General features: G+C 34.4%; 1 protein-coding gene across 1 annotated transcript in view; it reads right to left on the reverse strand.

Annotated features, from left to right (window-relative positions):
* Positions 1 to 59: 59 nt before the first annotated feature.
* LOC118275525 (zinc transporter ZIP1) overlaps positions 60 to 25,486 on the reverse strand; it is a 31,342-nt gene continuing 5,915 nt past the window's right edge. The window contains exons 2-5 of the mRNA XM_035593518.2: positions 2,607 to 2,845; positions 2,251 to 2,432; positions 1,724 to 2,058; positions 60 to 1,382 (exon numbers count right to left, since the gene is read on the reverse strand). Coding sequence (XP_035449411.1) covers positions 1,318 to 1,382; positions 1,724 to 2,058; positions 2,251 to 2,432; positions 2,607 to 2,845 — 821 coding nt within the window. The 3' untranslated portion in view covers positions 60 to 1,317. The remainder of the gene's footprint in view (positions 1,383 to 1,723; positions 2,059 to 2,250; positions 2,433 to 2,606; positions 2,846 to 25,486) is intronic.

A 25,486-nucleotide genomic window follows, 5' to 3' on the forward strand; every position in this document is an offset into this window, starting at 1 on the left:
TGAGAGTAAGGATTATTGGAAAATAAATATAAAGTGAATGAACCATTGAAACCACTAAATAAATTATTATTTTATAATTTTATTATACAAACTTTTATAAAATTTAATCACATTATATAAATGTACATAACTTATTTTATGTAGTTTATAGTTGGTCGGTACAAATTCTCATTCATGAAACTTATGTATTTATTTAACAAAAAGGTATAAAAAACAACACAGACATTATTGTAGGTATATTATTTAAGTATTAGGCACTTAGGTACAGGAATGTCGAATAAGTAGTTAGGTACCTAAGCACCTAAATGGTCATTTTCTTAAACTTTGTACTTCAATTATAATAATTACCTACTTATGTATTTATTAATTAAAAACTACGTTAGTATATGTATGGCTCATCGCTCATCCAATTCTCTGCTTCCTGCTTCCATAATATATCACAGACAGAAAGGCGTCCAAAAATAAAAGACAAGTTGTTTCAATACTTCTTGGACTTAAGTATGAAATGTGTGCCTACTTACATCGTAAGTATTATCAGATTATTTTTATTAAGTCAATTTAAATATTAATGTGGATCTTCCATAGGAATGGAAGTATGGTGTCTACACAAAATAATTAATAAAGTTTAATTGGATAAGTTTGTCCCAAACTTCGAATAGGTAATATAAATTAAATAGGCTGAAGTAGCCAGGTCAATCTCTCAGACTATGTCTAGTCAAAATACAAGATAATACATTTTGTAGGTGCAAGAACTTGCATGGCTTTCAACAGGCGCGCGGTTCAGTGGCAGTTTATTTCAAAATTCGTTAAAATTTGCTGCAGCCACGTAGATTTATATTTTCAAGTCTTGCAATACAATTAGGTATATAACAAAACTAAAATGTAAGATAATAATATCATTATTATGTAGCTGATGACTAGAAAGTTCGTTTGTTTCGGAATCTCGCTAGTAGATATAAAAATAATAGCTGTAATATTTAATATAAGTAATAGGCATCTTCCTTGTCTTGTCATACATATAAAAATGAAAAATAGCAACTAATGGCAACACTAATTACTTATTATAAAGCGAGTATCCGAAAATAATAAAATGTTCTCTTTTAGAGCTCCTGTAACTTCGTCAGCATTATTTTCTTACATAATAATTACATTAAACATATGTTTAGGCTATCTTATAATTAACATTTACACTTAATAATTTATCACAAATAGAATTATTGTCATTTGGTCAACACTTGTTTAGATTAAGTACTCGATTCACATTTTATATTCTCGTAGAAAATGGTGGCGTGCTGTGGGTCATTGGACTCATTGTACTTATTTCCTGTCGTGGCTGTGGCCATGGTCGTGTCCGCCGTGGGAGTGCGAGTGTGAGTGACCAGCTGGAAATAGAAAAAGGAAAATTATTAATAGATGGTACTATACCTAATAGGTATTCTGTTTGAACGCATCATATATTAATCATTATTAAGAGAGATTTTCCTTATACATAATATGTATTTATTGTGGTTAATAAATTATTTTGTGATAATTGTGGCCTTGTAGAGGTGCAAGGAGTTGACCTATGACTTTTACGCAGAGGGATAAACAAGATAATTGAATGGATGACGTCCTTGCTGACCTACCCTCCTCTATTTATAAGTAATTTTATGTTTATGTATAAACATAAGTAATTATCAAGGATAGTACCTACTTATTATACTGAATATTTCAAAGTACTTACTTAACAGCTGTAGACCGAACATAATGAAGAATCCGACTACAGAAGCGATGAACTGCAGGATGCCGGTTCTGTCGCCTTTCCAGATTTCAAAGAAGATGACGTAGAGCAGAGTTCCTGAGGCCAGACCCTGGAGAACCACGGATGAGATACCGGCAGCGGCAGCACCTTGACCTCCCACCAACAGCAGACCAATACCGATACCCAAGGGCGAAACAATGGCGAAAGTGGTGATGTACACAATCATCAACCAAGTCTTGGTACGCGTTGCGATCAGCTCCACACCAATACAGAAGGCAATGACGAGCTTGTGGGCTGAAACAGCTCCTAACATGTACCTGAAAATAAAGATAATTGCGTTAATTAAAAATACGCATCAAACACAATTTTAAAATTAATGGATACAGCGCCATCTATGAGTGAGTAGTGATAACAAATAAAATTGATGTCGTGTAGTTGTTAAAATGGTATTACTATTCGACAACAGATGGCGTTGTAAGTAGTTATAAAGAAAAATATAAAATACGTACCAGACGTGAGAAGTGCTGGATTCTAAACCGACTGCCAAGCCCTCGAACAGTTCGTGGATAGACAGAGCAAGCACAATAAGTAATCCTCTAAGAGCAGAAGTTACGTCATCACCCACGTTCATTGGCATGTGGCTGTGGTGGTGTGAATGTCCGTGTCCATTGTGGTGATTTCTCTCAATGTCCTGGAAAATAAAAAAGATAACGTTTATACATTTATTTATTTACATATAAAACGCTACACTTATTTACAATAATTAATTTGCATACAATGCCAAAAATTTGTGTTCACATTACAAAAACACGCCAGAATTTAATTTAAACAATAATTCTAGGTGCGTTTCATCTAGTTTAATCACCTTTTTTGGCTCAGTAAGGTCAGCAGTCGAGTTATTCACGCTCTTCTCTCCATTGCTGACTCCGCTGCGGCTCTGACGGACACTCAAGTTCCTGACGAGTGGCGCCACCTGGCCGTTCTTTCTCTCTCTGTAGTGAATGTACATGTGCACCAGTTCTTCCACCAGATACATGATGAAGAAACCGGAACATGTTAGCAGAGGTGTCAGGGAGAAGTCAAACTCATTTAACGCACCGCTACCTGAAACAATGGAATTTGTTTGTTAATATTTGTCTAATAAAGAACAAAATTGATTGATAGTCTGTTGATCGTTGTTTTTTATATGAATTTCAAATTCGTAATGAGCGCGCTAAATATAATGTAGTTGTTATACATCTTCCTTGCCTCGGTTTTATTTATTTAAAACAATTTTACAGTAGGTATTAGGTAACTACCTAAATTAAGGTAATATGTAATGCATTAACTCTACCTACTGTTATTAATTCGTTTGTGTCTCATATACCGACATACAAAAGGTTAATCTACGATCGTTATTCTTTAGCTTCCATCAAAGTATGAAATGTATGCGGAATAAATTAAGGAGTTGCAGCATCCATACGTAGTGGATATGAAAAGGCAGACAATATGCAGTTTTGTAAGAATTGTATAACAAATATATGATCTGTGTCGATATTACCTACATACGTACGATACAACAAGCGATACGAATCCAGTTTAATATGGTCTCGCTTTATAAGACCTTTCCGCACATTCGACGGTCAGTTTACACTGGTCTGTGTAGCTTGATGTGTCCGTGTGTACTACACTACATATTTACATAAACCCATTCAACTTTATACTGCACTAGCCACGCTAAAATAAACCTTATAGCTATCATTTCTCTTGAAGCACTGGAAAATGTTGCCTGCAAAATGAGATAACGTCACTCATGAGTTTAGTGAATGTTCCTTCGTTGCATTTTCCTAGAGGAAAATATACTTTGTGTTTACTTTTGAGATTGGAGATAAAGAGAGCATTTTGTGCAAACGATGTGCTATTGCAGTGTAAGTAAGTGTACCTATGTACTTAGGCATAGCATATTGTATTACCTAGTATACGTAAGTACTTATATAGTGCCGTAAATATTAAAAAAGGGCTATTAAAATAAATGTGGGTGCTTATTATTTTATAAAATATGTAAATATGACAATACTGGTAACTAGACTAGTTGTAATTAAATTAGCTCTTTAGGAATGAGAAAGCAGATGAATTTAAAATAGGTGCTATTTAAAAAGATTTTTCAAACCATTATTGACATTAATAAGTATTTTCAAGTGATCAATAGAGCCCAGTATCTAGAGACTATATTTAAATAGCTACTAAATTATTAATAAAACAACAATACATTTTAATAGACTTCCTAAATGAATTATGTAGCAACTCCAACCTTGTTCAGGTCGAAGGCTGATCATAAGTAGATGATGCAAATTCACATCGCGCCGCTAAACAGACGGACGGACGGACTGACGAAACAGCAACTATTATTATAGTTGTATGCAACTACCATTATCTTTGCAACGGCTCGTGTGAGACGCATTGCCAAGTGTCCAAATATTATGACGTCATTTCACTTGTTCCTTGGGTTAAATATATTGCATTCATTTAATATCTAACGGCCGGTGATAGTCTATAGTCCACTACTGGACTATGAGATTCATCCTCTGGGTAATTAAAAGGGTTTTCCGGAACTGCGGACAACGTTCAAGGTTACCGGGGCTCCAGCTCAAAGCAGGAGAAGGAACGGGGTGGTTTTTAGTCAGTAAGAGTCTGACACTCCCTTTCACCTCACCCAAAGCGGGAAAAGACATTGGATGATTTTCCCCCTTCAAAAAAAAGTACTTAAAAGGGTTTGCTATGATCTCCAGGGTGGGCAAATTTAGATTTCAGCCATGATCGTCCCACTGCAGGACAAAGGCCTCCCTACCCTCCTTCCACTCTTCTCTGTTTGCTTTTAAAAGGCTTAAATATGTATTGAGTGAAATTGCACTCAATCATGACATCGGAAACATTTATCAATCCGTAATTAATAATAGACAACATTTTACGTGTGTCGGAAGGGTCATTATTCATTAATATGGGTTAAAATTTACTCCAAAATGAATGGATGACAACAAAGGAATAAAGATGGCACGCTTTAATAATTAATTGTGACGTCATGTCCATCGAAGAGGAAGGGGGATTGCGGTTAACGATTCTACATTGCACCACAGGACTCATTCTGGTTGATTCTGGTCTTGGACTCGGAGCGAACAACTGCCTACATGGAATACTGTTCATCATTAAATCATTAGAAGTATTGCGAGTTTCAAACTGTAACAGTGAAGTATTTGATGATGATATTTTGTTAACCATATTTGCACTTTGAAAGTGACTGAGACCTCTAAGTTTGTTTCGGCATTTCTTCTCAGAGAGAGGAAGGTTTCTTCAATAGGAAATGTCGGCCCCATCAGTAGCTTAATTAAAGTAACAGTGCAGTTTACGAGAATAAACAATTATTTTAGTAAGAACAATCTATTGTTTTATTGTTTTTCCTTACCAACATTACGCCCTCACCCATTATCTCCGACACGTACGAAATGAATTGTTTATATCTATTTGAATGGGCCATTAAACATTGTTATTAAAATATTTCGAATTCCGTCGTAAAAATAATAAAGATTGTTTAAAGACAAAAAAAGCGCGCCATTTATGGCAAAAGGCGCGCTTGCCGACGCCATATTGAAACTAACCTATCAATCACTGAGTTGCATTTATTATATTTTGTTTCATCTTATTGTATAAATGACTTGGCAGTTTAGTAACCTGTACCCTTGGTATGTGTTTGCTATTATGTTTAAAATAATCGAAACGAGAGCGCGATCGGCTTTCTGATTGGCCGGCTTGAAAAAATCAACCAATCAGTACTAAGGATACTGTTGTTTAACTAAGTAACATTACCTCTCTTTAACCGACTTTCGACATTGGTAATGAGCTCGTTAGTATGTGTGTTCAATCACCCTGAACGGTTGTGTAATACTATTTACTATTAAATGTTTAATGTCAATGCCAGTGCCAATACAAAGCTTTTTATATGTTTTATACTTAATTAATGAATAGTTGGTTTATTGTGCGATAGATGAGATGAGATGATCCGAACCGGACAATTTAAGGAGATATCTACAGGATTTTGTCGACCTTGAAATATTTTCGAAGGAAAAAAAACGAATTTAAGTGCTAAGCATTTTCATTTCAATAGTCTCTAATGTTCTTAAACGAAGGACATTAATCAAGACTTAAATTGTATACAATGGTATACAATTTAAGTCAATTTATATAACAAATATTTCACTTTCAATTTATCTAAGTGCAAAAACGAAAGCATCATGTCATCAGCACCTACGTAGCATTTCTCTACGTAAACAGTTCCATAAAAGTGAATGTCAATATAAGTTTTATCCCAAAGTACGTTACAAGGACCCATCAGATGGGTCTGACTCATCGGCGACAGAGAGTCCTGACTTTTTTCTCATTCACGTCATTTTGTTAAGGCGAAGACTAACCTATGTGCATTTTTTATCATAAAATACTATGTAGAATTCAAATATGCGTTACTATGTAGTTAGCCTAGTCTAGCTTCTTAATAATCTTATGTTTCATAAAAAAGACACAGTGTTAAAAGCTACTCTGCGGATTACCTAGCGAGATACCGGCGCTCCGGCTCTTAAAGCAGAAGTAGGATCAGGGTATTTTTAGTCAATAAGAGTCTAACATTCTCTCTCGCCCAAGGCAGGAAAGTTATTTAATGATTTTCCCCTCTTAAAAAAAGTAAAGGCCGGGTTTAATGAAAAATATAAACCGAATAGAAAAATTAAACATACGTATTTTCATCTAATCCGTAAGACTTAGCACGTTTTTGGATTGTTATGCAGTCGCTGTAACGTACGCACGTCACATACTGACTGACGTAGAAATAAGTAAACAGCTCGTTACTACATTAATTCTAGAAGGAAGAAAGACGAGGAAAATGCCAGTTCATTCACATTGGAATAATTAATATGTGAGGCAGAGCCGATAACGTGCTTGTTACATCCATTTCTTATTTATCCAGGATGGAATGGAATGAGGAATGAGGCACTGTGTGTGGATTTATTTTTAAACATTGTTGCGTATGTTTTCATCAGTAGGTTTAACGCGTTTATTTGACTTTTGGAAATGCTAAAACATAATTAATTATTTCTTGGAAACTAAGACTACGATTGTTTGTTACGCAATGGAAAATAGAAGCTGAATTTGTTTGTGCATTATAATAATGTCTTCGAAACATTTACGACTTATTGTCATGAACAAAACTTGACAATAAATCTAAAGTTCTGTCTGAAAATATTACGTAACTATTTACATCAACTAGCAAAACATTATGTTTAGTAATCTTAATTACAGGACCTAAATCTAGTTGGAACATTGCCTTAACAGTTATAAGAAAGAGGCAAAAGCGGTTGACCTCGGCATGCGTTTTGCGCAGCGCCGTCAGACAGCGCTTTCCATCGATCGAGCCAGCTACAGCTGTCCGAGACAGATTCGGTTGTCTCGAAAGAAATGCATCAATCACGATCGACTTAGCGATTACATTTTTGTTTCTTTTATTGAAGAAAATTAATGAGAGAACTGTCCACTTATCTGCGGGTGGTTTTCTAGATAGCTGGCCATTTTCTAGTTGTAAAAATCAGTTTGTGAACCTTCACTTGTGTTCAAAGTCAACCAGTATTGAAATTGTTTTAGTTTTGGACGTGACCGTGACTCGCTCATATTGAGATACAAGTTCAAAAACCAAATTATAATTATCTCAACGGAACCTAAAATAAAAACTGACTACACAGTCGTAGCTCAAGCTTGAATCACTTTCAATTCACATAGAAAAAAAGTATTGATTTACTACACCCATTCATTGTAGTAAAGCAACAGACACATCTCAAGTGTTTATACGCTTTAAAAGTCAATGTTTCCTGACCGCAGTCTCATAAAATCTAATGAAAGCAAGTCGTATTGGGGCTCGAGGTACGAGGTACCCAGGTACTTGTGTTCGTGCACGAATTACGCCACCTTTGCCCGGTTAACCTTGAAACACATGAATGTATAAATGTACAGCAACTATTCCGAACCTACTTATAGCTTATGACCTTGGACACTCTGGATCTAATGGGTGACTCCGAACAAAGGAACTGCGGTAAGCTCAGGGAATTGAATGCGATTGTAGTTTTTAAATACTGATTTAAATAGTTATATGTCTGCGGATGCTACCTTTTTATGCCTAATGGTGTTTATGGATAAACCACAGTCGTGATGGTTAGGAAGTAGCAACGACAGTTTTGTGGTTACAACATAAGATACACATTTAAGTCTTGTACACATTAAAGTGCTATTAGGAGACTAAGCTGGCTTTGAGTAACACCTAATTTTATTCGCCAATTATTACATTAAAAAGCCAAAATAAATTACATAATCCTAACATTCCAAAAGTTCTCAAAATGGGCAGGATCATTGTGGTAAATAAAAATTGATATACATGTAAACAAATCAGTTACGTGTTGTTCACGCGCATAAAGTTTAAATATTCAAAGTGATTCAACAATGCCTGAAGGAACTGAGACAAATTGCTGTTGTAACTATGTATAATGTGTTTACACGGCCAATAAAGACACAGGTTAACCGGATTGATGCGCATACGACATTTAACGTATCAATTCGTCTCGTCTTTGTCTAAAACGACCAAACACGTTTTGTTTCATTGAAAGTGCAATGAAATGGTGACAACCGTATCAAAATCTGTGAAGCAATTCACGATATTATTGTCATTGGCATTTGACCGACAGCCATTTAAATCTCTGATAAAGTAATGCGGAACAAGTTTCTAAGTCGTCTGCAGAACAAAGAGTCCTTGGACGGGAACTTGGAATCGGCAAACTTTGATTGGCTAGCTAGTGCTCTCTAGATCGAACACTACCAAGTTGTGAATTGGAAAATTTGACTGTCTCGTATTTTTTAAAGTTTTATCTATTCTCTTTCTTGTGGCAAAGAAAACCATGAATACATTTATGTAAAATAAAAATGTAAAAATTTTTACTAATTGTGCAGACCTTATCAGTAGATATGACTATACTAGCAACATTTTCCCAAGCTAAGGCAACTAAAACAACCTGTATATCTTCTCAGAATCTAAATGTTTGTCTAGAATATGTGCATAATGCGGTGATCATCATCATCTTAACTTGCTGGGCACGTTTCCACTTCATTTGACTAAGACTCACATCAGTTTCGTAACATCTTTTTCCAGAATGCCATTAGCACAGATACTCGTCACCCGGAAAGTATGTGTGGTGTCAACTAACGTAATTGGCGAGCTTGCGACATTCTAATTCATTTTCAAATCAAAATATAACTGCCTGTTGACTGCCTTGTTGGCCGAGTGGTTGCAAGTGCGACTGCCGGGCAAGGGGTCTCGGGTTCGATTCCCGGGTCGGGCGAAGTATTACTGGGTTTTTTACGGTTTTTCAAAAATTTCTCAGTGGTAGCACGGAGTCTGCAAAAGTGCCCGGTATATGGCAATAGGCTCACCACCTATTACATGGGACTTACAACATAAATTGTGAAAAGTGGGTGTACATTGGCATTATGTGCCATAATGTGCACCTCTGCCTACCCCTTCGGGGATTAAAGGCGTGACGATATGTATGTATGTATGTATCAAAATATAATTATCAATATTATATTTCCATGTTCTTTCTGTTCTCAGAAACTTTGACATGATCTCAATTCTTAGGAAATGTGGTGTGTTACGTTTTTCAATTTCATTCTTCTTTAATCCGTGACTCGACTACTAAACCCTGTCTCCCTCATAGATTTTTCCACAGCCATTTTCTTACAGCGAGTAAGTACGTGTCTCCTTTATACTTTATATTCATTAGATTAACATTTTCATAAAGAAGAAATCATTTTTATTTATTAGTACAGACTTCAGCATTAAGCTCTTGGATTATCTAATAGCAAAAGATTTTTGAATGAATGGCGAAGCATTGAATAGCAGCAAGATTACGCATCAGACAGTAACTCGTATAACAACAAAGTTTTTATATGATATTCTTGTTTTATTTAGTCTAGAGAGGATTGCGTCGTAATGCTAAAAGCATTTACAACAAACTGGTTCACTAGCGTGAGAGGTGAGCCGGAACTAGGACGGTTATCTAATAGGAAATGAAATAACCAAATATTGATTGGAAGCCGTACTGCCGGTGGCTCTACTTCGTGGTAACCTTGCACTCGAATGCGTATCAACTTATGGAACATTCCACTTGCTTTGTGCATGTTGATGAGTATTTTTTTATTATGTGTGTATTTTTTTTTGGTTATTTTGAATGAATTTGGTAATGTTTTGGTATTAAATTAGCGTTAAGTAGAACTAAATCTAATCAAAACTAAAACGATTACTAAGACATTTGTTAATGATCGATATTTATTAAATTTCAAATGTATTGATATGACTAATCCACACATGTTGCTTAAATAGATACCTACATTAATTGATCCTATAATAAATAAATAAAGAGGAAAATATGGATTACCTATTAACCTGATTCGTTTAATCCGATGTATTCAAGTACGTTGAGCAATTACCTAACCGATGGATAAACATTCAGTGATTGCTAAACTCGATAATGTCGATAATGACTTGACAACGGTAGTCCTCGGGGAGACAAAAGGTGTACCGAACAATTTATGAGTATAACTAGCGACCCGCCCCAGCTTCGCATGGGTGATATATTATGCATGTATTATACATATAAATCTTCCTCATGAATAACTCGTTGCGTGGTTTAAAAAAAAATAGCATAGAAAGGGACTTTGTTTTACACTATGTCATGTTATTATAACTTTCGTGAGACATACTAAATAAATTATTATGTTATCGGCTTACTCACAAAACTGTTTGACGAGGAACTCGACTAGTTTCAAGCCATGCTAGAGGCTCATATTCATGACCAGCATTCCGCGACACACGACGCCGCGATTGTTGCTAACTAGTCGAGTTCCTCGTCAAACAGTTACGTGAGTAAACCGATAACATAATAATTAATTTACTATGTAGTGAATCAATGTATACCTAATGCGCTCTAACAAGGTGCGGCTGACAGATTCCAGTAACGTTTCGTATCACTCTTGAAAGTTGCTGCGATTTAAAAATTATGCCTTAATATTTTAGCTGTATCACATTCGTATCATGTTAAATCATTCGGATGCGTAGTTAATTAAATTAAAACCAACCGGAATGTTCTAGTATTCAATTAAAATCTAATGAAATGAAAAATAAAGTAAAGTGTTATGCGTATAACGTAAAGCCATAGTCGTGTTTAGTGATGGGATGTACGGCTACGATGGATAGGTAGTCGATGTTTTTTTAGAATAAAAAACGAAAATCGTGCGTCGTTCAATTTTCATTCTTAAAAAACCTTTAATTATGTGGGTAAATCCACTGTAGACGCGGCTCTCTCTGCCCAAACCACAGTGACATTATCTGAGCAGAAATATGTAGTAGGCATTTTTCTAGACATTTCCGGCGCCATTGATAATGCGTGGTGGTACTTAATCTAACATATACAAACTAATATATCCTTGTTTTCTTCACGGTTCTGTAAAACTGTAACTCTGAAACACCTCAGGGCTCGGTCATAAAATATTTATTTTGACAAGTATATACACGTAGTTAGACTGCACAACTAAATAACACACACATTTAATAAAAAAATTCAAGAGAATTAAATGTATGCTGCGAGTATCGATAGCGATAAAAAAACATTTTTCTAATGTCCATCCCTAAAGAGAGACGTCAACGTCATACTGGCATCTGTCAGCCGAACCTTGTTATAGCGCACAGGGTATAATTATTATTTTATTTTTAGAGTGAATATATTACAATCGGATCTTTGTTCCAATGAGTTTGGCCGTGCACTCGAGTTGTATTCGTGTCAATGTTATAAAGTTTATAGACCCATAATTGTCAGCCATTATTATAGTGAAACATTAGTAAACCATTTGGGTCAAAATTATGCATCCCATGTTTTAGTATAATTGTAATGACAGCCATTACAATACTCATGATACTTAATGTATTTTTTTTAATAAATAAATATGTGTTCCTTTTTAGCATTCATTAGATAGACCTAATATGAGATCTAGATGATTATCTTTTATCAGAGAAGTATATTTTCAAAAGATATTTTCCACATCGGAAAAATCATTGAGCCACGAAAGAAATCGAGAAGAACTTATAGGAAAAAATAAATAAGATTATTTTGAGGTGCCGAAGATTTTCCTATAGTAGCAGTAGTAGTAGTATTTTATATGTGGAAGGAGGATAATTTGTAGTAACATATCGCTACCTACTTATGTACTGTAAATAGAACTTAATTCCGAGTATAGAACAATCGGTGTAGGTATAAGACAAACAGGTTGATAGTAGGTGAGTAATCGAGAACTTGTGTGTCATAGACTACATAAGTACGAACAAATATTAAAAGCGGCTAAACCACTGAGCCGATTGTGATGAGATTTATCTTTGAGATATGTTTGGAATACACTTATTAAATCATATTTTTTAATGACTTGTTGATGGTTGAGTGGTTGCAAGTCCGACTGCCGGGCAAGGGGTCTCGGGTTCGTTTTCCAGATCGGAAACAGTATTACTGGGCTTATTTCGGTTTTTCGAAAATTAGTAACTGTAGTAGTACGGAGTTTGGTATTGTGCACATTATATATGACAATAGGTTCACCTCCTATTACATGGGACTTGTACCACATATGGTGAAAAGTGGGTGTACATTGTACAGTGGCATTAAGAGCTGTAACGCACCTCTGCCTTACGGAATATTTTTTAGGTTACATAGCAAACGAAAGTACTTGCGTATATTATTTTATGGTGCTAACTATGTTGATTTAACACGATTAGTTTCAGCCATATTTTCGGATATGGTTATGATTATTTTTGTAAAACATTGAACAAGTAGGTATATTACGCAATTATTAACATGTACCTGTTGTTTAATGTTTAAAACGATATCCATGGTTATCAAATAATTTTCGTTAATAATAATAACAAGTTTTACAATTTTTATAGTTTCTATAGTATTATTTTTATAGAAAACGTTGCCGCACTTCAGGATTATCTCCTGCGTCGTATGATTGCGGGTGTGATTTAAAACATACGATTTAACATACACATAAGACTTATTTAGCTTGTATCTAAGATAAGCATTTGAAACGAGATTTTTGATATAAAGAAAATCATTTCGCACTTTTATCTTTGATTCACATAACAAAGGTTTTGTGTACCAACCACAGCCTAGCAATCATACATTATGTATGTACACTTGGAAGCAGAGAAACGGAGCCACTAGAAGTTTTTATTCTTAATTTCTTGATAAATATTTTCTGATACAAATATTTTATTAATTGGTAACGTACCTTTGTCGTATGAAAGACAATTTAATTACATTTAAAATGAAAGTATTTTGTTGTATAAGGACATTTTTTTTTAGTTGTGGAGGGTTCTTTAAAATGAAAACCTAGCCCCCTATTACAATTTACATGGGACTTATAAGTTATGACACAAATGGTGCAAAGTGGATGTAGGTACATTGTATACCAAATACCGTAACGTTTCTGCAATAAACCTTTTTTTATATGAAAAAATTGGTTGGTGGCTCCGTTTCTTTGCTCCAAAGTGTATATTACGTACTTTTAGCACAAACACTTGGGTAAACTAATGTCATTGTCAATGTTATCGCTAAATCACGAGTGAAGTCTTCTATTGTTCCAGACAGACACGCTTGTGTAATCTCAGCACTTATACTTTGATCAAACTGTTCGCGAGCAATTAAATTAATTAAATTATGTACCTAAGTGTCTTCTTTTCAATATTTTTTTGTTATATAAAGTATAGTTCTTTTGCTTGATCATTGTTGTTCTAAGACAGAAGACAAATAAACAATAGATAGATAGATACGTAATAATAATACTTTAGTTATTGCTGTTTTTCTCCGAAGATGTTTATAAGTAGTGCTTATATAAAATTTTTACTTGTTATGTTATACTTAAATGAGTCATCATAATATATTTTTTTCGTTTTTTTCGCGGAATAGTCAGTTATGTGATGACGAACTCATCGAGTTCTTTAATTTAGTATGTAAAATGTTTTTTTTTTATTATTTGTTAAGGTAATAAACCTGCTTTGGGCACTCATTTGATTCAGCTGTTTTAATATGGGTATAAACTCATTCAGTTTGATAAAAAAGACACTAATCATTTAACAATAAAACAGGTCAAATACTTTTTGCATGATGACGTAGGTGAGTCCCTACCTTCTTTCCAGTCCACAACGCATTTGGTTTTACATATAGGCCTATGACCAGTCCATTGACGCAATAAGGGCTTGCAAGGTAGGGGACTACCATCTAAATAATGACTCACACCTTTGTTGGTTTTCCCGCATAGAAAAACTGAGTTATCCTAGACAAACGGCGTTTAAAAACTAGTTGAATCAATACTAAAGTAAATATGATGAAATTGCAGAATAAGGTGCAATATTATGATATTATGATAGTACTAATATACAACCATACAACGTTTTAATGGTCACAACCAATTTCGCATTAAAAAATTAGAAAAAAAATTGGTTATTAATCAAATATTTTTTGCAACATTTGTCTGCGGAATTCATATATTGCGTACGAAAAAAAGATAATAATTATCTTTTAAGGAACAGTTTGCGTATTTATATTTAGAACGTCGACTTATCTGTCAACTTGAGATATTGTAATATCTTAATCTGCAACGGCCCATCGTCAAGTGCGTAGATATCTTAACTAGTGCAGTTGAGATTGAATGTACCAGATACTCAACTTGGGTTAACCTAAATAAATTTATTGCATACTGCGTGTAGGAACTGGTGATTTAGATAATTTTGGGGTACAAAATTAGGAAGAATTTCACATAATTAAAATGTACCTTATTAAAAATCTGTATTTTTATAGTATAAGCTGGTAAACGAGCAGACGCATCACTTGATGGTAAGCAATCGCCGCAGCCTTATGGGCACCCGAAACATCAGAGGCGTTACAAGTGCGTTGCTGGTTACGAATTTAAGGGTTGTTGGGGAATCGGGGATTGTGATGATTGGAAAGGGGGTCTTTGGGCCTCCAGTTAGATAAGTGATTCAGATACCGAAGAATTTTTGAAATTGGAATGTTTGGAAATCCCATTTAAATAGAAGCAAAATAATATACAGATTAAAAAGTAATAAGAATGACTGCAAAAAATGTCACGATATGTTTCACGCGCACTTATTATTTCACAGATTAAATAATATAATCTAACCAGTCGTAATAGAAGTCGGGTGCGAAACTAGTGCTGGCCAACAGACGGTTATGCAAGATTGAACTGTTTACAAGATTAGAAATCAATCGACACTTTAGATTTCTAACTTGAAAACACTAACAGCAAATTCAATGTCAATAAAATTTCTAAAAATAATGATGTTTCTTTGATGACCTGGTATTTACTGAAATGTTTCTAAATTTTATGCATAAAAATGAATTGCTGTTTGTTAGTGTTGCTAAAAACGGCTGGACCGATTTCGCTAATTTTGGTCTTGAATTATTTGTGGAAATCCAGGGAAGGTTTAAAAGGTAAAAATAATGTTTGAGTTTGTACGAAAGTTTGTACATTATTATATTAAGTTAAAGATGATAGGTATATAGACTACAGTTTAATAAAGTTCTTATTTAATATTCGGATTTTGAGTTCATCTCTTATTGAAATTTGAGTTTATTATTATCTGCAAGGTTAGGTACGGAATAGTCATATTGGGTTCTCTATGATTTCTATGGTAAACATTTCAGTTTGTCTAAGAGAATAAATGAGATTTTTTTTTGCCAACGCGTCTTTATTTCATGGGAGTTCTACACCAATCAGTTTGAATCCTGGAAAATGAGTAATTGTTATGTATCTATGTAAGTTTGTATGTATGTATCTATCACTATGATGATATACAGCACTTCGTCAGTTTTCGCTTTCAATAGTCCGACTAGCACACTTAAATGCTCGCACGTATTGACACTTATGGCCATAGCATTCGTTTAGCAGTTGTGACCTCCTTTTGTGCAAAGGTCATTCACATTATAAACGCACAATAATAATAATTGATTATCTAGTTATACATAGTTACGAAATCGGAAATGTACTTTATTCTTTTCATATTTAATTATATAATTTCTATGATAAGTCTGATTGTTTTATTTTAATTTTCACAAAGCTTATTAGTAAAAATCCTTTGTTACCAGGAACATACAAAAAACAAAAGTATTATGGCTACATTTCATTTTATAATTCTACAAGAACTGCATTAGTAGTTTGGACAGGTGAAGAGACCTTTAATTTAGAATACATTTTATCTTTACTTTACTTTTATAACTACTAGTGGTCGCCTAGTGGCCGAAATTCGACCATATACGATTTAATTTACAATACCACTTAACATACGTTCAAGGATAATTTTTATTTAACTCAAACTCAAACAAACTCTTTTATAACGCATCATGAATAACCAAACCTCCTTCAATGAAAAACCTCTTTTCATATGAGACGTGAGAATATCATCGCAATGTCTGTCAATTTTGACGTTTTGTCAGATACGATCAGATACTATGCATGTGTGTGTAATGTTTTATTTATTGATTTAATGTACTTTATAAGCATTATTATTGAAAAATATTAGCGTTCTGTACTTCTCCTACACATAAACTATAAGTGTACCAAATTTTATGCTCCTACGTCCGCGCAATTTTCGTAAAAAGGAATATCAAGTTTTTGCATCACGTATTAATATATAGATAATAATGACACCAAAATGGCAATGAATAAATAATTCGAAGCTGAGTCTGCAATAAATACGAGTAAAGCAATCGATACATCACTACGCAACTTGCTCACACAATGTAATTCAATACGCCGTACAACAAACACGTGTCATGTATTCTATTGTCAATACCAAGCCAAATAGACAGTAATGTGATAGTTTCGGTCGTATTACTAAGTTATTTATATTTGTGTTTTATTTCTAGAAGAAATAAGCTTTTTTTGAGGGGGGTAAAATCATGCAATGACTTTTCTTGCCTTGGGCGAGACGAGAGGGAGTGTCAGACTCTTACTGACTAAAAACCACCCCGTCCCTTCTCATTCTTTTTGAGCCAAAGCCCCGGATCCCGCAGGCCGCAGCTGATGAAGAATTAAGTTAAGGTCCACATACAATATAGTTAATTTTCACCGGTTTTTATTCAGGCATAGTTTCAGATCACAGTCTATTAAAAAAATACCAAAAAGACTAGGAAATAAAAACCAAAAGTAACTTCGAGTCGTAATGAAAACCCATTGGCTGACAGATAGATTTGGTCAACGAAAGAATTGACTACTCAATCTATACATACATCGACCATATTCGACTATTACTTTACTATTGGTATTTTGCTAGTGCTTAACTCGAAACACACGTTCCAGCTAATGTTTATGTATGAGTACACATATATGAAGATGTTATCTTACGCATAATTACATCATTTTCGGCCGATCAGAACAAAGAAGCGAACACATTTGACTCGGTAATTTAATTCCGCATTGCCCATTTATTTTGGCAGACTCCTATGTACTATGAATATGATCCTTTATGCAGAATACTCCCTTATACTAGGTATATTTAGGATCTATTTTTGCAAAACGGCAGGCTGTTGGAGATACGTCATTGTTATGCTGTCTAGCTTCGATTAGTTTTTGTTTTTTAACAGTTATTTGCATATTTATTTGCGTCAAAAGTCTGGTTCTGATTTCCTCTGTTGTGTATGTTTTGAAAATCTCAGGTGTTTTAATATTAGTATATAATTTAGCTGTTTTCTATTTTATTATATTCATTGTCACCTTAGTAGCCTTACCTATCCCTGTTTACGATTTCCAAGAAAACTAGATATTATTTCTATAAGAGCGAAAACTGCAGAATGCCGTTTGTTTGTATGTTTATATCATACCGTTGGGGCTTCCCTTACTGGCAGTTAACTGTAACTTTAGTTGCATACAAAATTTTATCTACCGTTTGGAGTTCGTGAACAGATTTCAAATGGCCGTCCTTGTTTTGGCTGCATTTAGAAGTAACTATGTTTGAGTTTTGTATTAACAATACTATGTTCATATATTGATATCAACCGGGTACAAATAATAACTACTTTTTGGTACGCCTCAAATCGCCAAATTGCACAATACCTGCATAGCTTTTTTTGTTTAATCACGATTCATCAATATTTTAATGTACATTTGATAAGTTACATTTTATGTATCATCTTTTTTAATAATGCAAGTAATGAGTTAAGATTTTTACCTACATATAATTTATTTATAAAACAGAACTAAGTATAAAAACATCAATGAATGAAAACCTGCATGCGTGTCTATAGTCTGTAAGTACGTAACATTCACAGCGTAAATCCCAATGTTGCATTTTGTTCATGTAATTATCGTGTTTTTCCTCAAATTAAATACTAATTATGATTGCAAAATTGCATTCACACGTAAGTGTGATCCTATACATAATTAATATTACTTTATAACTATGTAGATACATAATATGTAGGTGTTTCATCATTACTGAATTGTTTTGAAAGGAATTTACTTCTGAAAACGTCCCCATAGAAATATTTGGTTAGGCAATTCGACCTATAATCATTTTTTTCTAACTCGACATGTTATCTTTTAAACCTAAGCGATCTTATTAACTGACTAAATAGTGATTAACGTGGTGCAGATTAAAAAGGCTAAAGATATCCATTATCATACGTTTAACCCAGTTTTACAACACTGTTAAAAGAACACAAAGTAATACCGCCCGTCCATATAAAATATATACGTACATACGTATATTACATATGTACATGAAATGTACTTTAACACATGGTTTGCATAAGTATATATAACAAACATACAATGCATGAAACCTCTTTGTCTATGTGAAGCATTTGACACGGTAAGGAAATGTCATTTCTTCGTTATCAGTGCATAATTGCAATAGTGAATGATTAGATAGATTAGATACCTGAGGCCTCGGCCTCGAATTTTGCGGGCAGCGGGGCGGCGGCGGCGCGGGAGCGGGAGCGGGGCGGCGGCGGCGGACGTTCTCGAAACTAGCGGGCAGATCGCGCGGCACTACAGCGGTGTAGTGTTGTGTTCGTGGTTGTGTTGTCGAGATATTTGTTTTTATTAGCGAACGAAATCTTTTTGATTCAAATTTATTCCTAACGCTCGATTTACTGTCAAAAGAAGAAGACCTACTATAGGGCAAGGAAAATAAATGGCGAGTTTTATCGAAATTATGAAGAACAGAGACAAAATCCCGACAAATTCTACGACTACACTAGAATGAGTGTAGAAACTTTTGACTATATTCTTGAAACTATCAAGAGTGATTTCAGTTTTTGCTTTAGTCTTCAATATTCAGTTCGTTTTTTATTTCTTCCCATAATTGGTTAATTTTTCTTTATTTTTATGGTTCACATCTTTGCTGTTCCGTATGGGTGTCCTCTCAAAATTGCCGAAATCATTTGCTTTGCACGTCCGAGGACATTTTGATACGTCACAAAAAAATGTAGGTACACAACACTATACTACAATGCAGACGCGCAACGCGGGCGGTCACCGCTTGACTGGAGTGCACCGCTCGTTGCCCGCTCCCGCGCCGCTCCCGCGCCGCTGTTTTCGAAAACCGGTCCATTTGATTATACGCAAAAGATCCTGCCGCTGCCGCGCCGCCGCCGCCGCCGCCCCGCTGCCCGCAAAATTCGAGGCCGAGGCCTGATACATGTAATGCATTTGATACCATTGCAGTCATATTAACAGTTTTAATAATCGAAAGACCAAGTCTTTGTCTTAACATATTGAAAATTATTAGGAAATATAAAGAATAAAGTGAATGTTTTTAATAACCAAATAAATCTTGGTCTACAAATGAAAATAACAACGAGAGTTCCTCAAGGATCGATTCTTGGTCCTGTCAAACTAATATACTTCTTCAAACCAAAAGTTTTAAATTTAAGCCATATTGGACGATTTTCCTTAACATTAAGATGCTACCTAATCTAAAGTTTTCTTAATCTTTGACATATTTTCTCTTTTACGACACAAAGTTTATTAAACTCAGTTCAAAGCGTATTAGCGTCTGTGTCGGAGCTAGAAACCACGAAAGTGAAATGGTTATAAAATTGTACTGTGTAATCGCGAGTTGCAGTCTCATTGTTATTGTGATACAATCCCTTTCGTTTGACTAAGCTGCTGCTGCATTTTAAGTGTATACAATAACTTGTGTATTAGGGGTTTTTATAATAATATATTTATTTGCCAGAAACACGGTAAATACAAAGTGGTGAGATATATATTTAAAAAGATCAACATATTTCGATGTCATAGCAGCATGCAAATTGCTAAAATTATTTAGAGATGTTTTAGTTAAACACTATAGTCATAATGCAATGTATATATCTTTCATTCCAATTCTTATTAAAATTATTGATTGACCACAGTTTTCTCCACTTTACATTCAAATATAACCCTTAAAGCAATTCATGGCCAATGATTAAATTGTTCGTGTCTGGGTGAACCGTGACTCTCGGCACGAAAGCTTTTTGTCTCAATTTCTATCTGGCTAGACATAATTAAAGTGTGTCGTCATGATACCAGCCTTGGCTCTGAGGTTTCTCCTTCGTCTAACAGTTTCTCTGAAGTAGATTATATTCATTATTTTACAGCTGTTTGGTGGCGGCAGAGGAGAATAGATTTGTCATAACTCCTAGTCGTCCCAAGGATATCATAATGCTAACAGATGACTTAGTGAATAAGTATTTAACAAGAGATCGGGTAGTAGCGTTCTCTAATAAAAGTTATTTCCTTTAAAACTTCCTAAGACCTCTTAAACTACGATATCCAATGCGCTGGCTAAGTTTGGAAGTTATGACAAATCCCTATTTTGCTGAGATATTTATACACACACATCACATATACGATATATAGAAGGTCATATAGTTCAGCACTGGGCTCTTACAGACTAAGGTTGTCCCAGGTAAGGTAATGATGATGGCGGCATGAATCATTAGTCACGGAATGAACCGCAGGGACTGTACCTCTAAGATCGACAAGGATGTAACACAAAATAATTCGGAAAGAGGATTAAGAATGACGCAATTACGTGTTACATCAATGTAGGAGTTGTTTTTGATAAATTAGTTTTTGTTCGACACGTACATAAGGAATTGCTTTGTCTGTTTTACATCAATGACACATTTACTATGTACCTACTTATGTGTATTATTAGATTCTATAAAAACCAAAATAAACCTAATATGCAGCTTTCCTAAAGAATTAAAATGTTAAAATTATGAGAACAGTATAAGAATCAGGAAAAAAACATGAACGTGAATACAAATTAAGCTTGTAAACAAAAATAAAAAACTACGCATGCAAATTTATAAATGCGGTTTTTTATGTTTTGTGTTCTTTGAGCAACAGTTTTATACTTTATACCTATTTACACAAGAGAACTTGTTAGACCGGTTTCCACCAATAAAACCACTTCAATAGCATTATAGGTCAATGTGTTATTGTAAAGTTTTTAATATTTTTACTAAAAAGTTTTTAAAATTTTTATTTAAAACTGACCATTCTAATAAAAAGCAAATTCCTGGCCATTTTGGGTAACTTTTTTGTATTTTTTTGGCGCCAAATTAAGTGTTTTTTTCCACAGAATCTAAAATGATACGGTCTTTATAAGGTAACCTAACCAAATAAGGCCTACCTTATTTTTATTACCGCCTAGCTCGTAGGTTTAAAATGACAATGGGCTGATAATTTCAAAATCTTATATTTATTTATTAAACTTTGTAATAATGGAATCAAAATGGCTTTAGAAACAAAAATTACAATTTTGTAAACACAAATAACTAAAGTGTCACTTTGGCCTTATTGGGAACCCTATGTCTTAATAAGGCCTCAATAAAAACTAGTAAGTATTCAACTTCTTAATTATAACAAAACTTTGTCAATGCTTATAATAAATGTAATGAGATCTTATTAATTAATTTTGGTCATTATACATCAGGCTAAACGAATTTCTCATCATGTAATAGATAGTAACATCTTTGAAGTCATCGGTACCCCAGCATCAGTCAAACGAATGAGACTAACTTCTTGTTCTGTAGCCAATTTAGCGACCGACCTAGCTTTCGTGTAATGGAAACCACTCTTTAAATGATGCGTACTTCTTGAAGTTATATCTGGCTGCAGCAGCCTACCGGGTAAAACAGGGTGCATAAAATTCGAAGGGTGAATAGATACTATCGTTTTCCCGATATCCATTCACCCCTTTTCTGTATCTATTCACCCCGTTTACCCCTTTCTACCATTTTAACAGCGTTTTCCATCTTTTGCAAAATCCATTGGCTTTCTTTTTGACAGAAGCTGGTGATCCGTTTTCTATGAAATTACTGAAAAACAACTATGCCGTAATAAGGCCTACACGTTTTTTTTGTAGGCTTTATTAGGGCATGGCACATAGGTAAACAAAACAACGATTATATGAAATACACCGATATTATAGCTATTTCACTAATGTGAGGAGATGGCTAAATGTTATATTGTCATATAGACAAAACACGGCACGTCGTATACTGATAAATATAAAAATACTAACAGTTTACGCTACTCGAATTTTATAAAAACTAAAGTGCGCTCCACGTCGTGATTGTTTTCGACTGTAGGTTCCAACATAATCGCGGCACGGGTTGCTTGCTGTGCTTAAATTAGTTAAGTAATGTGCATGCACACTTCTACAAACTTTGGCGACCATTTGAAATCGGGAAGAGGGAAATTTTCAAAATAGGCTTTATTGGGGCATAGGCCTTATTTGGTTAGGTTACTATATTTATATTTTTATTTTTTACATTTTTAAATGCTTCTCATACTATTGTAACCGCTTATTGTGACGTTTCTTCCTGATACTCATTAAGGTAAGTCGTAAATCAGGTAAACGCAAATTGCCTTATCCGTCAAGATAGTTCTTTATCTAAGTAATGGAACAAATACAGCTGAGTACTTCATTAATGAAAACAAAGAATCTATCTAAAGGTTTAAGAACTGATTTCGCTCTGAATCTCGTTTTTCCAATAGTTATTTAGGACTTGAGTAAATAAGTTGGCCCGCATTGCACAGCGTACGACTCAATGGAACTTATTAATTAAAACGTTTACTCAAAACTTTTTTGCTTTTGGAAAATGGAACCGAGAGCAATGAAAGATAATAGATATTAATTCAATAAATACTACTACTAATACATTATAGATACCATATATTGTCATTTCACAGGTATAAGTACATAGCATGTTTTGTTTTCTTATTATAAACTAGCTACTTCCGCGCGGTTTCACCCACCCTACTTGACTCCTTTTGGTTATAGCGTGATGTTTTATAGCCTATAACCTTCCTCGATAAAGGCACTACCCAACACAAAAAGAATAATTCAAATCGGACCAGTAGTTCCGGAGATTAGCGCGTTCAAACAAACAATCAAACAAACTCTTCAGCTTTATAATATTAGTATAGATTATAACCCTTAACTCAATAGTTACGCTTGCAAAAGTAATCTCGGAAATCTTCTCACCTAATAAAGAAAATAATAGAAAAAAACTCGTAAGTAAAAGCTACTAGATATGATAATAACTTAATCAATTAATAGACAGACACGCGGATACTACAGTACTGGTAAACACAGACATTGTCACCGCTTCCCACGTGCAAACAATGCACAATTAAGGAAAGTTATGTTTTGTGCATCTTTGTTTAGAGAAGCACTGATGCATGAAATATGCACGGGGAAATAATGGCTCGCTTGCTCGTAAAGTGTTCAGTTTAACATCAGTGCAATCAGTGTCGGTAAAAGAGTAATTAGCTTGGAATCATTAACAAATAACAAATAGGTGCGTTAACTTAAACGTAATCTGTTGATAACTCATTTCTTTTAATTTTCATTCGAAGTTGATGAACAATATTTTAATATTTTCTAAGAGTCCTTTATTTTAATTTTTAGTAGAATTAACTCTAGAATGCAATAGGTAATTTAGTATACAATAACATCGATCATCGTAATCCTATAATTTTTATTACACCCTGATCGCTGTATGGCGACAAGAAAGTGAATTCCCATTAAGCGTCCCAATAATGCACTTACTGCTTACGTGCGACACAAATCGGCTAAAATAAATGCACGTGACTCTCATTATAAATATCTATGAATCAGCCGAACCCTTGGTACTCAGCACTCACACCTCCGCGAATTAGTACGACATTCTGCCAACGAATATTTTACACAACAGTCACGATCGGATATCAACCAGCAACCACATTTAGCTGCCTACCATCTAAAAAATACCAATCATACAGACAACATCAACGTGCTAATTACAAATTCTGCGTCCGACAGCAATTTAACCAATAATTTACGTGCAAAATTGTCCAAATTGAGTGTTTTTATACATTAAAATGGTCAAAACGTGCATTTAATTCAGATAATTACCGCCTTTTGAAACTCGATCGACGGGAAATATCGGTAGCGGCTGCTTGTATCGTGCGTATTCCGAATCGGGTCCTTACGGAAATGGGCAACATTAAATTATTCACATATTTCCACTTTATGTAAAAGGACAAGACGTTTGGAGTGAGTTTACGAACGTATTTATTATACAACCGTCATTCCTCTTGATCGTTGGCACACAAAGCTTTGTACATTTTAGATTTGCTGACGTACTGGAGATGTTTGGAAGATAGGGAAATAGATACTAAATAAAAAATTAACCCATCTTCGTCTTACCTATGTTTTCATGTTTTACTTTCAAGAACTAAACAAAATCTTTAGAAGAAAATGGTTATATAACTCTTTTATGTCACCAAGAACTAATTTGCTCTTAAACAAGTATGAGAACAAGTTTTATGCACATCATAAAGGGAATGACAAAATATTTGACGCAATATCACTAAAGCTGCAGGCGCCACATTGCATGGCTTATGTGATGGCCATATTAGCATATCATACCTATACGGCATTTGCATCGAGAGCACCTAACCGCATCCCGTCCGCCATTAACCTTCCAGTTTACTACGTTTTGGTCTAGTTGCAAGTTGAAATAGCTTCGATATATCTAGACAGGCGAAGTTTTAATATTATCTAGTACGCGAAAGTAGTTTCGATACTAACTTAGCTTTGTGAGCTGAGATAGAAGTACCTATGTAGTTAGAATGTATTCACAAATCAGATAAAAATGGATTACGTGCTGTAAAATGTACCTTGCCTACCCCTTCGGGGATAAAAGGCGTGACGTTGCGTGTAATATGTATAAATTAAACCGTTTTATGACATTTTAATTACGTAAACAAATGACCTGTATTGATGTTCTTTTATATTCAATACATGTAGTTACCTAAGTACTTAAGTAGCACTTACGATATTATTATAAGGATATAACATAGGATATGTTAAAAGCTTCAAAGATTATTACGATTCCAAGGTACATATCTAATTATCATTTATGGCGAAACATAATCGACACTAGGAAATGTATCTTTTGAACAAAATTACATACAAACTACACATTTTCCTTATACAGGGACGCGCCTTAACGTGTTTCGACACAGATTGCCATTAAATGCCCGGTTACGCATTAAAAACAGGTTTCAATAAAT

Source organism: Spodoptera frugiperda, chromosome 8 (genome assembly GCF_023101765.2).
Source record: "Spodoptera frugiperda isolate SF20-4 chromosome 8, AGI-APGP_CSIRO_Sfru_2.0, whole genome shotgun sequence".
Taxonomy (NCBI): domain Eukaryota; kingdom Metazoa; phylum Arthropoda; class Insecta; order Lepidoptera; family Noctuidae; genus Spodoptera; species Spodoptera frugiperda.